The 16,698-nt window shown below is 40.7% G+C and overlaps 1 protein-coding gene across 4 annotated transcripts in view; it reads left to right on the top strand.

The window, feature by feature from the left end:
- Nucleotides 1-16,698, top strand: part of UAP1 (UDP-N-acetylglucosamine pyrophosphorylase 1) — a 41,827-nt gene that overhangs the window by 20,132 nt on the left and 4,997 nt on the right. Inside the window, exons 5-11 of one of the 4 annotated variants that reach the window (XM_034667238.1) lie at nt 1,113-1,285; nt 6,889-7,082; nt 8,168-8,308; nt 9,119-9,307; nt 10,352-10,402; nt 14,175-14,241; nt 15,296-15,408. In XM_034667238.1, the coding sequence (XP_034523129.1) occupies nt 1,113-1,285; nt 6,889-7,082; nt 8,168-8,308; nt 9,119-9,307; nt 10,352-10,402; nt 14,175-14,241; nt 15,296-15,388 (908 nt within the window). In that variant the 3' untranslated portion in view covers nt 15,389-15,408. Of the gene's footprint in view, nt 1-1,112; nt 1,286-6,888; nt 7,083-8,167; nt 8,309-9,118; nt 9,308-10,351; nt 10,403-14,174; nt 14,242-15,295; nt 15,866-16,698 lie in introns of those variants that run through there. The other 3 variants (XM_034667239.1, XM_034667237.1, XM_034667240.1) reach the window with 3 other exon arrangements.

Here is a 16,698-nt window from a genome sequence, read left to right as displayed (position 1 = left end):
TACCCAGTATTTTATATCAGCAGTGTTCGTGGCTGCATTACTTCTTGCAGGGAAAGATTGGAAACCGTTTGTTATTTAATAAACAAGAGCTTAAATTATAGTTTATCTGTAGTATTCCCAAACTGTAATAAAACAATTGATTGGAGATACTAAATGACAAGGAGAAGTAGTGACAGTAGCTAAGTGAGAGAATGGGAAGCGTGAAGGTGTGTGCCCGGTGTGGGGACGGCCACCACCCTGTAGGGTTGCGGGTGTTGCACGCACACTGTGTAGCCACGTGCAGCGACCCCGCGTATGATCCCAGCTCTGAAAATAAACGTGTCGACAGATTCACATCTATGTGAATATTTGGAGGAAAGGCTGACAGGAAATAAATAAGAGTGTTACCAGTGGTAGCCTCCAGATACAGGCTTTTATTTCATCTTAAGTCTTTTTTTTTCTACTTAATTCTTTTTCATTAATGGAAGATTTTACTGTTTTTAGCTCTACTTTTGTGAAGTTGTCCAATTTTTTAAGCTGTGGCTGAGGGTGTTGGTGGACAAAGTACATTAAAACAGCATTAAGAGTAGATGGGAAAAGAAGAGGCTTTTACCTATATGTATTTTAAATCTGGCCTTCATATTAATCTGGTTTCCTAACAAGTTATTTTGTATAAAATGCTCGTGTATTTTTATTTTTGAGATTGGTGAAATTGTCACTATTGGGGCTGTAAATACAGAGCTAACTTGAATCATATAAATATTAATAAAACTTGAAATGTTATGAAATAATCATTGCTTGAGAAAAAACTTTATATTTCACAATGTATTACAGGCTAAATTGTTAAAAAGGCTGAGTTAAAAAGAAAAATATGGACTTTGGGTTGCCTGGTTGCCTGAGTTAAAAAGAAAAATATGGACTTTGGTTGCTAAATTACTTTCAAAGTCACATAGTATAATTTTTCGACACCTGAATTCTTCCTCCTGGGTATTTATTTTTCTTGGGCCTGTGACATAAAACTGCTTTTCAGAGATCTTCACCCCACTTTGGAAACGTTAGCCCCGGTAAACCAGTTTTGGGTTACCTTCGTAATGGGTTTTGGTGTACAACTAATGGGCTGTTTTATTTCCCAGATGGGAATGGTGGTCTTTATCGGGCTCTTGCAGCCCAGAATATTGTGGAGGACATGGAGCAGAGAGGCATCTGGAGCATTCATGTTTATTGTGTTGACAACATCCTAGTAAAAGTGGCAGACCCACGGTTCATTGGATTTTGCATTCAGAAAGGAGCAGACTGCGGTGCGAAGGTAATACCTTCTTTCTCAACTATAGTGAGGCTGTCAGTGAGCTTGCTCTGTCAGCATATATGTTCCAGGACTTGAACTAGAATCATCAGGGTGATTTGAATATGTTAGAACCATTTATCTCTCTAAAGTAACTAAACTATCCCCTACCTCCTCTTTCTCTTAAATTGGCAGCATTTCATTCTAGAAATAATATTGTATGCTTGTCCATTACAAGTAAAAGTTTAAAAATATATGTGGTTGGGGCACCTGCGTGGCTCTGTCGGTTGAGTGTCCGATTCTGGATTTCGGCTCAGGTCATGACCTTAGGGTTGTGAGATCAAACCCCATGTCAGGCTCTGTGCCCAGTGTGAAGCTGACATGAGATTCTCTCCCCCTCTTCCTTTGCCCCTCCCCCAAATCGGGCACACTCGCTCTCTCTCAAATGAGTAAAATCTTAAAAAAACTATGTGTGGATGATTTTAAGTACCTGGGAATGTGAATGATTATCACTAGGCCTGGGATGGATTTGTTAATATCAAGTTGTATTGGATCAGATTAACCCACTTTTTTCCTGTGACAGAGTTGCTGGAGTAGGAGGTAAGGGAAATATGGAGGACACAGCAGATTGAGACTTCAGCAAGGCGTTTGACAGACCATCTCATGATAGTCTTATGACTAAGATGGATGTGCAGTTAGGGGCAGTGAAGGAGAATTGATAACTGACCACAAACGTACTGATAGGAAGATAGAGGGAGGTAATTCTTTTCAACATTTTTTTAGTTGTATGATGATGTAGGAGACTTGCCTATATGGTAGCTAATGAAACGTGTATCTAGGAATAAAAGAGAACATGAAAACACTTTGGAAGATTTAAAAATATTAATATAAATACTACTTTTCTGGAAATCTGTAAAACTATCAATTCTCACCAAATTAAAGTATAATGCAATTCTGGTCAAAGCCCCAATGAGACTATTTTGGGGACACTTAACAAAATGATTGTAAAGTTTAGAAAAAACATGTAAAAGTGGCCAGGAAAACGCTAAGAAAAGGTGATAAGGAAGGAAGACGGTTGGAGATAGTCTACCAGGTACTAAATTGGGTTGTAAATAATTAGGAGTGTAGTACAGAAACCAGGATAGAATGACAAATGAGTGGAACAGAATAGATCAGTCAGAAATAAGTCCATGTATATATAAGAATGCACGATATAAAAACATGGCATTTCAGATCGGTGGCGGAAATGAATGAGATAACTGCCTAAAAATAAAATAAAATCTCTCCCTTAAAGCTCATTCCCAAATCAATTTCAAATGGATTACAAAGTTAAATATATTGAAAAACCCATAAAGATGTTAGGAGAAAATTGAGAATAACTTTATGATATTGACATGAAGGGAAGACCTTTCTGCCAAAAGCAAAAGCCATATAATACAGGCTTCTGACAAAAACAAGTAAGACTAGATATAAATTTGAAATGTTTAGATTTAAAACGGAGAACTGCCATAAAAGACATACCGTAGCCTTGGTTGGAGATTTACTATTATAAAGTTGTCATTTCTCTTAAAATTAATCTGTAAATCTATGGCAAAGTCATAGAAGCTGGAGTTTTAAATTTGCCAGTGCAGGTTTTGTGAAATTAAGCTGGTAGACCTAATAAGACCCTTCTGGACTCTGAAAATAAAAAAGTTGGTTTGGTTATTTAAGACCTCTCTCTCTCCTAATACTTTGAGTGTCTGTACTGTACTGTAAATAGCTATTAAATTGTAATAGAAACAGTGCATTGTGAGTAGCTGCTAAGCTTTAAAAAAACCAAACTAGACTGTATTTCTGACTTTGCTCCGCTTGGTGTCACTCTTCATTCTAAAACAGAAACTTAAATTTTACTGCTCTGAGCTTCAGGTCAATTTAAATTCTAAATGATAGAGTGGTGAACCTGAAAGGAACTTCAGTGATCATCTGGTCAACCCTTCGATCTCAGAACCGAGCACCCTGAGTTCTGGTTCTAAGTGAGTTCCAGGCTCAAGGTCCTTCATCACCTTAACCAAAGCAGGATTAGAATTCCTGTTTCCCAACTCCTAGCTTTAGTGTCAGAGCACATTATAAAACCAAGCTCTTTAGATTGATTAAGTTTTTGCTGACAGCTTAAAAAACTTTAAATTATGTGCTAATTTTTGTGAGTTTATCGATCACACAGAGATACAGGTGTAACCAGTCACTCTTCTCCACCATCTGTGGGTTCTCCAGGAGTCTCATGCTTCCTGCTCAGCTCTGTGCCTGGCATATAAGGTAGAAGTCACTCGATGAGTGAATACACAGTCAGAGGGAACCAAAATATGACAAGACTGGTACATGTGAGAAACTTTCAGAAATGTGAGGAACCGTTTATGTAATCTGTCCTCCCACCCTTTTAATTTTAATTGCAAAATCAAGATATTGAAATATGTTTTTTAGAACACCTAAGTTAGGGAGTTATTCATAGTGTGGTAGTAGAATAATTTCTTACTTCTTTCAAAGGCCCTGGTCTTTGTGAATTAAGGAATTAAGTATTTTTTATGGAGCGAGAGCCTTGAGAAAAGACGGAGAGTGCAGTGGTTTGCAGAAGTACAAAACTAAAAGGGTAGGAACCACTGTTAATTAAAGGGCACTTTGTAAAGCAGTTACAGTAACTATGACGTTAAAGTGTTCCTTTGAACTCAGCTTTTCGGGATTGAAGTTGGAGAAAATCAAGCAAACTTCTCAATATTATACTGTATAACTTTCTGTGTAATATAAACTTGACTTCTGGCTTACGCAGTTTACAAATGCTTTCTTTTGTAATCTAGACTTTTATAATATTTGGAGGCTGCTAGTTGTCATAGAAGTAAATATTTCAGGGCTCCTGGGTGGCTCAGTTGGTTACGTCTGAGTCTTGATTTTGGCTCAGGTCATGATCTCAGGGTCGTGAGATCGAGCCCTGCATCGGGCTTTGTGCCGGGTGTGGAGCCTGCTTGGGATTCTCTCTCTCTCCCTCTGCCACCCCCAAAAAAGAAAAAGAAGTAAATCTTTCGCTGACAGATTAACACTTGGGTAGTGACAAGTGTGAATATGCTTAGTTTTGTTTTCTATGGCTGGTCAGGAGTAGGGGCCTATGGAGGTGACTGGAAAATAAATCTGTGTGTGTGTGTGTGTGTGTGTGTGTGTGTGTGTTTAGGTGGGAATGAGAGGAATCTATTCCAAATTCCCTGTGTACTGAGACCCTCCTCGCTGTGGACTAAGTGAAGTTAGAGGTGGTGAGGAGTTGATAGTTGCAAACAGGACTGTGATTGATTTAAATCGTTTTGTTGTATGTTTCCCCCCAGTTTAATTCAGTTCCTTGGTAGAAGGTTTCTTTTTATGGAATACTGTGCTCCTTTGAGGGAGGCAAACAGTGAAACTACACAGCCGCCCTGCGTGTCCAGTAGCCCTGCCTCGCTGAGCCAGACTCAGGGCCTATAGCGCTAATTGCTGTGTAAATGAAGTCGTCAATAGTGGCTTTAGTCGTCTGCAGGAGACTGCTACTGTCTGTATTTATTTTAAGAAATCAGTTGCTGAAGAAAAGTTTTCGCTTTATTGATGTAATTTCTTTTTTTTTTTTTTTTAAAGATTTTATTTATTTATTTGACAGAGATAGAGACAACCAGTGAGAGAGGGAACAGAAGCAGGGGCAGTGGGAGAGGAAGAAGCAGGCTCATACTGGAGGAGCCTGATGTGGGGCTCGATCCCATAACGCCGGGATCACGCCCTGAGCTGAAGGCAGACGCTTAACCGCTGTGCCACCCAGGCGCCCCTATTGATGTAATTTCTTAGGATAGACTTTTCGAATTGGGGTCGGATTTTTCCAACTGCTCGGAAGCATGCTGAATTGCTCACTGAACAGGGCAAACAGAGCAGTATCTTTAAATATTTGTTCTTGTTTGATTGTTCAGTTGGGTACTCATCTCTGAATCTTGATTTTATATTAGTGTATCGCATACAGTTGTTTGATAATTTTCTTCTCAACAGTTTAGGTCAGTGCTGTGTTGGATTAGGGCAGTGGGGTATCAGAGTCACTTGTGAGGGTTTTTTTTTTTTTTTAAGATTTTATTTATTTATTCGACAGAGATAGAGACAGCCAGCGAGAGAGGGAACACAAGCAGGGGGAGTGGGAGAGGAAGAAGCAGGCTCATAGCAGAGGAGCCTGATGTGGGGCTCGAGCCCATAACGCCGGGATCACGCCCTGAGCCGAAGGCAGACGCTTAACCGCTATGCCACCCAGGCGTCCCCCCCCCCCTTTTTAAATTGCATACTCTGTATTTCCCTGTGATTTCTTTTTTAAATTTGAGAGAGAGAGAGCAAGCAAGAGAACATGAGTCAGCGGAGGGGCAGAGGGAGAGGCAGAGAATCTCAGGCTTACTTCACACTGAGTATGGAGCCTGATGTGGGGCTCGATCTCATGACCCATGAGATCATGACCTGAACCAAAGTCAAGAGCCGGCCGCTTACCTGACTGAGCCACCTAGGTGCCCCTATTCTTCCCTGTGATTTTGATAATAAACCTATCTTTCAGCTCCTGCGCCAGGCTGGAGCTATTGATAGGTTATCACATCACTGGTTTTCAAACTTTGTTAAAGTGTAGAATCTCTTACTTCAAAGTCTAGTGTGCAAAACAGATAAATAATGGGTGGCTCTTTCTTTCTTTCTTTTCTTTCTTTTCTTTCTTTTCTTTCTTTTCTTTTCTTTCTTTTCTTTCTTTTCTTTCTTTTTTTTTTTTATGCTCAGTCAGCCACTGTAGTACATCGTTAGTTTTTGATGGCGTGTTCAGTGATTCATTAGTTACTTATGACACCCTGAGCTCATCACAACACGTGCCCTCCTTAATACGCATCACCCTGTTACCCCTTACCCCACCCTTCTCCCCTCTGAAACCCTCAGTTTGTTTCCTGGGGTCCATAGTCTCTCATGGTTCATCTCCCTCTCTAATTTCTCCTCCTTCAGATTTCCCTCCCTTCCCCTGTGGTCCTCCGTGCTATTGCTGCTTATGTTCCACATATGAGTGAAACCATGGAGCCAGATCCCAGTGACTTACTTGCTCTAATGCCCCGTACCTCCTGGCCACGTCCCCGAGAAACAAGGAACATGCTGTATTCGTGAATGAAAATGAAAGAAACACCATTTTCAAATGAAATGATGATTTGGGCAGTACCAGATGAGAGACAAAATGCCTTTTTGTCTTGTGAATCCCAGAGAAATTTCATCTCATTTATTCTGAAAGCAGTTGAGTGTAGTTAAGGATAAATTAATTAAAACATATTGGGGGGAAGTAGACTCCTCATTTAATTATTCCCAGTCCACTGTGATTTCCTCTGGGCTCTGTGTGTATGATGGAATTTCTATTCCATGGTTTCATTAGATGATAAATAGGAAAGAAATAATTTACTTCATTTCCAGTTGGACAGTAGCCCATCAAAGAATGTAAAGATGGACATGTGGTTGTCTACAGTTAAAGTTTCCTTTGCCTCAAAGACAATACAAGCAAAACTGCAGATGTGGCCTTTGAAAATGGCACACCTCCAGTGTAGCACTGGATTGTATTTCTTCTCCTGTTGCTGTCTTTCTTTGGGCAGGTGGTAGAGAAAACGAACCCTACAGAGCCAGTGGGAGTGGTTTGCCGAGTGGATGGAGTCTACCAGGTGGTGGAATACAGTGAGATTTCCCTGGCAACAGCTCAGAAACGAAGCTCGGATGGACGCCTGCTATTCAACGCGGGGAACATTGCCAACCATTTCTTCACCGTACCATTTCTGAGAGATGTTGTCAAGTATGGGCACGATGGGGGCTTTAAAAACTTTTCTTTTATCCTTAATCAGGAACTGAGTCACTTGAGAAGTAGAAGGACACCCCAAGTCCAAATTCCACAAAATTCATCTTCTCCCCTGAGAATCACCTTTATCAAATGGAACTTTATCTCACATTGTGGTTTTAGGAAGATGCATTGTAGGGTGCAGATTTGTGGGAGCCCGTTCTTCAGTGCATTGCCTGCAGTCGAAAGCACTTCTCTCTTTTCTTTTCTTCTCTTCCTCTTCTCCCTCCAGCTGTGTTAGGTTCTGGTGAAGCAAAAAGTAAGAAATGAAACATTGTCTCTCTGCGGCAACGAAACTTAAAAAAATGGAGTTATCTGCCCTACATCTACTGAATCAGAATTTCTGATGGTAGATGCAGGTCATCTGTATTTTTGAAAAGCTGCCTACACAATTTCAGCCAGCTCCCAAACTAGCATTTAGGAACTAGTGCGTTAGAGGGTCAAGAAAAAAGAACTTGAGCCCTGGATGGAAGTTAGCACGGTTGGATAAAAGAGTAAATAAGAGCTACTTTATTCTGTCGTTCTGTTAAATGAAGGACATTCTCACTATCTGCTTTTTCATATGGTAGCTTTTAGACATTTACGATGATGCTTTACTTTTTAAAAAGTTACTTAGCTTTGCTTTAGAATATTGACTCCGGTTTCAGAATATTTCCCATTCTACTCTGTGTTCTGTAACTGTGCTGTTAATTTATTAATCCTCATCTTTCCATTCCACACTTCGAGGACTCTCAGTTGGGAAAGTTGGGGCAAAGAGCAGAACATTTAATGGAAGACAGGGAAATTATGGGAGAAACATTGGTGTGAGCTGTGTGGTTTATATTCTTTAAAGTGGAGATCATTATTGGATTTTTTAAAAATTTAAGGAGGCGAATAGGGAAATCTATTCATGTAATATTTAAATATGAACTGAAACTTAACAGGTGCACTTCACTTTGAAAATCGTAGTACTCGTTGATGCATTTGTTCCTGGGTGTGATTATCAGATTTTCTGGCATTTTAACTTTGGAAAGTGATTATGTCTTTTTCTTTTCTCTACTTAGTATTTATGAACCTCAGTTGCAGCACCATGTGGCTCAAAAGAAGATTCCATATGTGGATTCCCAGGGGCAGTTAATTAAGCCAGACAAACCAAATGGAATAAAGATGGAAAAATTTGTCTTTGACATCTTCCAGTTTGCAAAGTATGTTTTAAGTAGCACCAGTAAGATTAGATACAGGTCTTGAAATGTTGCTTTTTACATTAGGCAGGACACTGTTTTTAGGAGACACTGAGTAGCATGCAGTCGGGTATGGCGTTCTGATTGTGAGTGTACTGTCTAGACTCATTACCGTCCTCTAGTATGAGACCACTAACCCAGGAGTATGGTGTGAGTTGCCTGTGAGTATGTTTTCTTTATGTCAGTTAGTCCATTATCTGACTCTCCTGCAAAACTGTGACATTTTGTTAAAATTGTCACTTTTGGCTAAGAGACTAAAAAGGTTGAGATAGAGAATTGGCCCAGTTTATACGTAGGATGCCTTACTGACCTGTAAGTAAATGTTTCAGGGAACATGGTTTTAGATTATATAGTTCTCTATCAAAGATCACATTTGGTGTTGAGGTATGTGTGTTAGAATTTGGTCAGTATGAAAATGCGGAAGACAAATTAGCTGTGGAAGATTAATCTTCCCATAAGCATTTCTAAATCATCCTTTTTGCCTTACCCCCTGCCCCCCAGAACAGATTCTAATGTAATTTGCATTAAGATTTCTGACCTTTCTGACTTAAGATGAAGTGTTTTATAGTTTGGGATGAAAATAATTTCTCATTTTGCATTGGATAAGGGAATTCCAACTTCATTTAGTCCAGGGACGAGCATTATTTTTTTCAGGATTCATCTGAAAGAGAGCCTGTGGTTGGGGACCAGGGGCTGAGCTCTGTAGAGAGGGGTCAGAGCTGTGTTTGCAGTTTTACTTCGTACTAGAGCGGTCTCTGTATGGTTCCACTCTAGGAAGTTTGTGGTGTATGAAGTGCTCCGAGAAGATGAGTTTTCCCCACTGAAGAATGCAGACAGTCAGAACGGGAAGGACAATCCTACTACTGCAAGGCATGCTTTGCTGTCCCTTCATCACTGCTGGGTCCTCAATGCAGGGGGCCACTTCATAGATGAAAATGGCTCTCGCCTCCCAGCCATTCCCCGGTAAGTCAACGTCTGTTCTCTGGTGTAGGAACGCTTCCTGGACTTTTCCTCTTGGACCTTTGTCCTCTCTCTCTGACATATTCCTAGATCTTTTTAAAAAAGTATAGTACTGATGTGGGCAGTTCCTGGTGTAAAACATCAGAGCCTGGCCCATTTCAAAGAGGGTGATAGCTTTACTTCCTCTTAAAGAGGGATCTCTTGTTTGGGACAGTCCACCACGGCAGCGTATGACTCTCGCTGAGGAATGGTGAGGAGGTGATCCCGTAGCTGTGCCGTGTGGTAAAGGCTGGCAGGAGCACACTTCCCCCGAGAGTGAGAGGAGGACCAGGCGCTGCCGCTCCTCCGTCTGTGCGGCCTCCCATCCTGCCGCAGACCCGCTGCCCACCGGCCGCCCAGGAGACGTGGGCCCCTCGCCCTTCTTTCCATGGCACTTTCACGGTCGCTGAGGGAGATGCCGGGAAGGGAAGGGAAGGGCACTTACATTCATGGGTACTCAAACTTAAAAATGTTTTGGGATTTTAAAACTTAAAAAAAGAAGGTACTTCTAGCTATTTAAATCTGAGAGAAAGAACTTCTAAGTTCCATCTTCTCTTTTACGAGAAAATCTTCATTGGCACCTAGAATTACCCCCTTCTAAATCATTTGGTATTTATGTACTCATGTAAAAAACGTTCTGCCATATCACTTACGTTCTTAAGGGTAAAATGACTGGCTGCATGCCGGGGTGCATGTTAGGGCACTGGGCCTTGGAGCTTACTGGCCCGTGACTATGTTTTCCCGGGAAGGAGCTGCGGTAAGTGGCCTCCCTCCAGAGCCACTTCCAGGCTCTGTCTCGTCAGCAGGCCTGCTCCATAGCATGTCATGTTGTCCTCACGCTTCATCATTGGCCATTGAGTTCGTTTTTACCCCTTCAGACTTCCTTTGCCAAGTTTATAATTTACCATAAATACATGCCTTTCGGTCAAGTATATTTTGCAATTCCACTTCGTTTTTATTGTTTGATTTGTTTTCCATTCCCATTAATGCTTATTTATTCCTACATAGCAGTGCTACAAATGGAAAGTCAGAGACCATCACAGCTGATGTCAATCTCAAGTAAATATCCCAGCCTGCCTGCAGTGCATGGTGACGGGGCTGTGCTTCCCTCTGTACTAACTGGCATCGTAGTTTAGTGCTCTGCCTCTCGGTGGTCTGGCGGGGGGATGGTTGGAGCTTTGGTGGGGACGTACTGTGCTTCCTTGGTGGCAGGTATCTGTCTGGATGACACTAACTCAGAGTCTCAGTGCATGCTGGAAATGCCGGAAATGCTGGAAATGGGGAGCACGGTTTACTAAAGAACCTGACAATGGATGTTTGAACCTGCAGGGACCGATTGACGAGGGGTAGGTAGGGTGTCGGGCAGGTTACGGGCCAAGAAGAACAAATTCAGATCCTGGCAGAAGCTAGAGAAACATCACATTCTGAAGCGTGTCTTACTGAATTGGGTGTATGCTCTCAGTATAAAGGCTAACTGCCTCTGACATTTCTGATGGTTCCTAATGTGGAGAAAACTGTTCTCTTCACGTTTGCTCACACTAACAGCTCCTTTTCTCTGTGTTCATTTTAGTCTGTTATTATCCTGCTCCCAAAGAAGGAAGCTTTTTGTCTGAATGGCAGATAATTTTTAGCTGAAAGTAGCAAGTATCCTGTCTCACCTGGGTACTGATAGAGCTTGAAAAACCCGTTATCCTTACAGCTAAAGAGACAGCTTGGTGGTCTTGCTACATTTGAAAAGTTTTTAGGTTTAGTTTGAATTTTAAGTTTTGAAGATAATTTGGGAAATGTGAACAGGATAAAGGATCTGGAGATTGACATTACATCAGAAGTAGAGTAGCAGGGATGTCATTTTCGTCCCTGTGATTTTTTTTTCCCCCCGCCTGTGCCACTCACTTTTGCCCTGTGGAGACAAGTGCCTGTGGTGGCGGTGTTTCCCGGGTGTGGCCCTGTCTGTAGACAAGGAAGTGGACTCATAGATCCTTCGGTTTCTTAGAGGAGCTGTAGGTGACTGTGGGCCCTCATGCCATGGGAACCTGGATGCTTTGTTATTTTTCTGTCCCATCCATCATTTTTAATATATGGAGGCAAGTTGCTTTTAGAAGTTAAGAAATAGATTTTTGACCCAAAATTTCCTTTTCACTGAGCCACACTTTTAACCTCAAAAGTGAAATGGTTTCTTAATCATACAACTGAAATCAACATCCAGCTATGTCAGTTACGATATAAAATGTTTTAAACATTAGTTCTTGTTTGAGTTCTCTTATTTAGTACTCCCCTCCCCCATTTACTTCATTTTAGCCATTTGCAGAATAATTAAACTGACATCAAAATTTGGCCTCAAATGAGATCGCAGACTTAAGGGACTGTTTCTATCTCTAAAGGATGCCCTCAAGAGTAGAAAAAGATTACTTAAAAGTGAGAGATGACAAGGAAGTACTATGTATTAAAGGGGGAGGAAACAGCTGGGTGATAATTTTCAAAGAATGGAAGCAAGGATGCTGAGTTTTGATCAAGTGACCTTATTTTTATTTTTTTTCTTAGCACTTACAGAACAGTTAGTTACTGAAAGTATGCTTGTCTGCAGAGTTGGGGGATAATACTGTTACTGGTTTAAGTTGCCTGTCTCCTGAGATTTTGCATTTGGTGATGGTAGCTTCTGTCTTTCCTCCTTCTGGGCATCCAGCTTTGTTTATTAAGAGTGACTTTCTTAGTTTCTTGCAGTATCTTTGTGGTACTTGAAGAGAAGTTATATTTAGGTCAGCCATGTGTTCCTTGGGTTCAAAACCACTTTCTGATTCTGGCACACCAAATCCCTCAGGGGTTCTGGTGGGACTGGGCTGTCTAGATCTTATCAGTGGAATGGGTCCTTATTTTTCCCATTTGGTTTAATATGAGTCCAAGCTGCCCCAGAGGGTCTGGACCAGATTTCTTGAGTTCTTTTGTTAGAATCTGACACATATCTAGACAGAAGTGTGCCCCATCTTTAATTCATCTTTTCTCCAAATTAGTCTGTCACCTGTCTGCCCCCCATAGTTCATTTATTTATTCAGCCAACAAACATTTGTAGGCCTGCTCACAGACCTACAAGTACTGCTAGTGTCTGGGTGCTGGTATAGCTTACATAAAAGAAAGGAGTCATTTCTTATTGCCTACTGGGAGGTCAGGATGCGTGAAAGTTAGTAACATCATCAGGCAGTATGTATTTATGTGTTAAACATATGATATAAATAATAATTTATTATGATTTAGGGGGCAGTGACTTAGATGTCTATTAAATTTTTTTTATAGAAATAAATGAGAGCGATCACATGGAATACAATGGTCAAGGGAAGGGTGGGGCTTGCGCTAAATCTTGGAGGATGGCTAAAATTTGGATAGTCCAAGGTTTTATTTGACCATAGTTGAGAATGGCTTGGAATAATCCAAAGTGTGTGCAGCTGGCCTGGTTTGAGTGGAAAGTAGTGGGAGGAATAAGTGGGGGTAAGATACAGAGCACCCTGAATTCAAACTACGGGGTTCCATTTCAAGGAGGTTTGGACATTGCTAAACTCAGAAGCCCTGTGATTTTATTGACTCCCAAAGCTTCAAGACATGCTTGGCAAAACAAAGGGGAGCTACGGGTTGAGGCTATAAGAGACTAGTTTTTTGTTTGTTTTAAGAGAGAGAGTTCGCGCATGAGTGGGAGGGGAGGGGCAGAGAGAGAGGGATAATCCTTAGCAGGACTCATGCCCAGTCATCATGGAGCCCTATTCGGGGCTAGATCCATGACCCCGAGATCATGACCTGAGCTAAAATCAAGAGTTGGACACTCAACTGACTGAGCCAGCCAGGCGTCCTGAGACTAGTTTTTATGTGCTCTGTATCCTACCGGTGGAAAAGCCTAGAGGTCTGATGCCTTTAAGCATATTAAAAACACTATTCATTGACTTCTATATTAAAAACTTAGAAACTTTTAGAAACTCAGGATTGAGTGTCTGTATATGTTAGGATGTGACCTGGAGGAAGCAAATGGTGACTTTGGTCTTGCCTTTGCTTGGGTTGCGTTGTGTTTTAGCTCTTTGAAGAGATTTTGGTGAAAGTAGCAGAGAAGCACTTTGAAACATTGAATAAATCAGCTCAGCTAATCTAGGAGGTTTGGGTTGTACAGAAATTGTATATTGGGAAATAACTGACCTTTAGAACAGTACTGTAAGTAGAACTTCCTTTAGGGAAGGAAATACTCTAGCCGTGCTCTCCGATTTGGCAGCTACCGAGCACTTGAAATGTGGTTTCTGTGACTGAGGAACTGAATTTTAAAATTTTAGTTCATTTAAAAAATTGTAATTAATTTAAATTTAAGTAACCACATGTGGCTAGTGGCCAGTGTATTTTGGACAGTGCAGCGTTAGAACGTTTGTCTGTAGTAGTACTTAACTCTCTAGGTTGTGGCAAGGATTGAAGAGAAATATGAAGGATTCAAAGTAGCTAGCAGGGGCCCTGAACCATAATTTGTATTCCATAAATAGTCCCTTCCTTATCACATTAAAAGTTGGAAATGATAAAAAATGAGATGTACTTTAGCAGATAAGTGTATCAGTACAGGTGAAGTGCTTTGGAGACCTACTGGTAATTATTGGCACTTGCCCCAAATAGTGTCTTCTGGACCATGACAAATTCATGTTTACCTAATCCTCAGGGAATTTGGTGACCATCAGGAAAGAGTCTGTTCTGTTTGTCTAACTGTGAGAATTTGATTATCTGCAAGCTTCTCAGAGGAAAGTGATGGTCTGTACTTTCACTCTGGCAATAACGTGAGAAGTAAAACCTTTAACGTGTTTGTTTTTTTTCTTAGCTTGAAGGATGCCAATGATGTACCAATTCAGTGTGAAATCTCTCCTCTTATCTCCTATGCTGGAGAAGTAAGTTTGATTTGTTTCATTTTTTCCCCTATTCTTTTAAAAGTAGGATCCGGAGACTGTTTCGTATTTAAGTAGAGTTTCCCATTTCCCAGTGCCCTGCCCTGCGCATCCTGGGAATGAGCAAAGGAGTTGGATTTGTTCCGAATTTTCTCTTTGAGAATTCCTGTTATGGCTTTGCATCTGTCCCACAAGTGGGTTAGTTGTCACGAACAGAATGTTTAATGTTTAATCCATTTCATTGACACATCAAAATGCAATGGTCTTTCAAAAAAAAAAATCAGCCATGTGTTTTAGATAAATCATTTAGCTCTTTTTTTTTTAATTGAACTATAGTTGATCCACAGTGTTAATTTCAGGTACACAACATAGTGATTCCCCAAGTCTACACGTTCTGTGCTCCTCAGGAGTGAAGCTACCATCTGTCACCATACAGCGCTATGACACTGTCACTGACTGTTTATATTCTCTGTGCTGTGCCTTTCATTCCGTAACTGGAGGCCTCTGCCTGCCACTTTCCTTCATGCATTCTGCCAGTCCCCTTATCCGCTCCCGTCTGGCCGCCATCAGATTGTTCTCTGTATTTATGGGTTGTCTGGCTTTTTGAAACATAATGTAATTTTTTCCTTTCGAAGGGTTATTTTGTTTATGTTGGTACTCTCACTTTTAAGACTGGGAGATTTAGGGGTTCCTACTCTTCTAATATGTAATATTTTTTCTGGAGATCCTTGTCAGATTGCTTAGTTTCAGCATCAGAGACAGCCACATTGCTTAGGAAGTTAACTCTATTGGGTAATGGTGATAGGAAGAATGACTAACATCTTATTAACTTTAGAAATTATAATCAGAGTAATTTTCCTTTCTTTGTTGTTTTATGCTTCTATAAATTGGTCAGTAAGCCCAGTTTAAAAAGTATACGAAATAGGTTTTTATTGACTTTTAAATTCCACATCTCAACCCAACTTTTTGGCGTCCATGATTCAAATCTTCATGAAGTCCAGCCTTGTATGACTAGTGCCCACTAATTTTCTATGTTTCATTTGAACCGTTCTTTCAGGGAATAGAAAGTTATGTGGCAGATAAAGAATTCCATGCACCTTTAATCATTGATGAGAATGGAGTCCATGAGCTGGTGAAGAATGGTATATGAACCAGAAACCAAGCACCACAGTAAGAATAGCTTTTATTTTTGATAGACCAACTGTGAACCTCAGGACCTCTCCTGGAATACTCACGTTTGAATATCCACAGGGTTTCACCTTGCTTGTTGAACTCTTACAACTACTCCATATTCCCCAAGATCCAGATGACCGAGCTTCAGAAAGCATTTTTATGATTCTCGACTCACTGAAGGTCTTATTTATATTTTTTAATTGTATGTTTTTTTTCCAAGCCGAGGAAAACGTTGGCCATCCAGGAAATTTCCTGCAGCTTGGGTATAGTCAGGGTGTTCAGCATCACTGTACTTGGAGCTGGAAACATTTGTTTTCGAAGTTGTACATAGTAATAATATGTCCTTGTACGTATCGAAAGGTTTCTATGGTACTAAAAGCTTATTTTATCAAAAATTAAATTTTTTTAAGAAAATAATTGGACGGTTAAATAAACGTTTCTTCTTGTCTCTGGAGTGTCATTTGTACCTTGAGGAAGTTACTCCACTAGGAAATATGAAACTTGGGAGAAACTTTGAGATAGTACAAGAAACCAAATTGGCGCTCTGGGGAGATGGTGGCCCCAGAGGTTTTGAACGAATCCCTGTCTTTGGATGGTAGCCTCCTATCACTTTGTAACAGTGTCTCTGAACCAGAGAGGACATACCCCTGCAAGGGGCATTTGGCAGTGTCACAACCGAGATAGTGGGATGGTGGTTCTGGCGTGTAACGAGACAGACCAGGGATGATCGTAGACATCCCACAGTGCAGAGGGCAGTCTCACGCAGCAGAGAATTAATCTGGCCCACAGTGTCAGTACTGTTAAGGTCGAAACACCTTGTTTCATATCATTGGTTTATTCTCTTTTACCCAAATATTTGGTGGTGCTTAGGAATTCAGAAGAACACAGTTTTGGCGTTTCCTCAGGCTGGTTAATCACTCCCACTTGAGGTTTTCTCTGTTCATCTAGAGGATGAAAAAACAGACGGGGCGGGGGTGGGGACTCCTTAAACTATATGCCATAGGTCATTGGTCATTAGTAAGGGTGGTCTATGTCTAAAAATGTAGTTTGCATGGCAATATTGAGCTTTGTAAGTGCATTTTATATAGTATGTAAGTATTGACCAAAATTTAACATCTGGGTAAATGAAAAATTCTAAAAATTATGTCTAGAGAAGAAATTAGTCAATTTTCTCTTTCACTGACCATTTGTCACTAGATGGAATGTTGTAGGTGGGTCTTTTCTTCTCTAAAAGTATAAATTTTAAGGATCACTTTTTTAAAAAGAGTATATGATATTTGTATCTAT

This window comes from Ailuropoda melanoleuca, chromosome 8 (assembly GCF_002007445.2).
Source record: "Ailuropoda melanoleuca isolate Jingjing chromosome 8, ASM200744v2, whole genome shotgun sequence".
NCBI classification, from domain to species: Eukaryota; Metazoa; Chordata; class Mammalia; order Carnivora; family Ursidae; genus Ailuropoda; species Ailuropoda melanoleuca.
The sequence above is the reverse complement of the archived record's forward strand: the minus strand, read 5'-3'. Positions and strand labels throughout refer to the sequence as shown.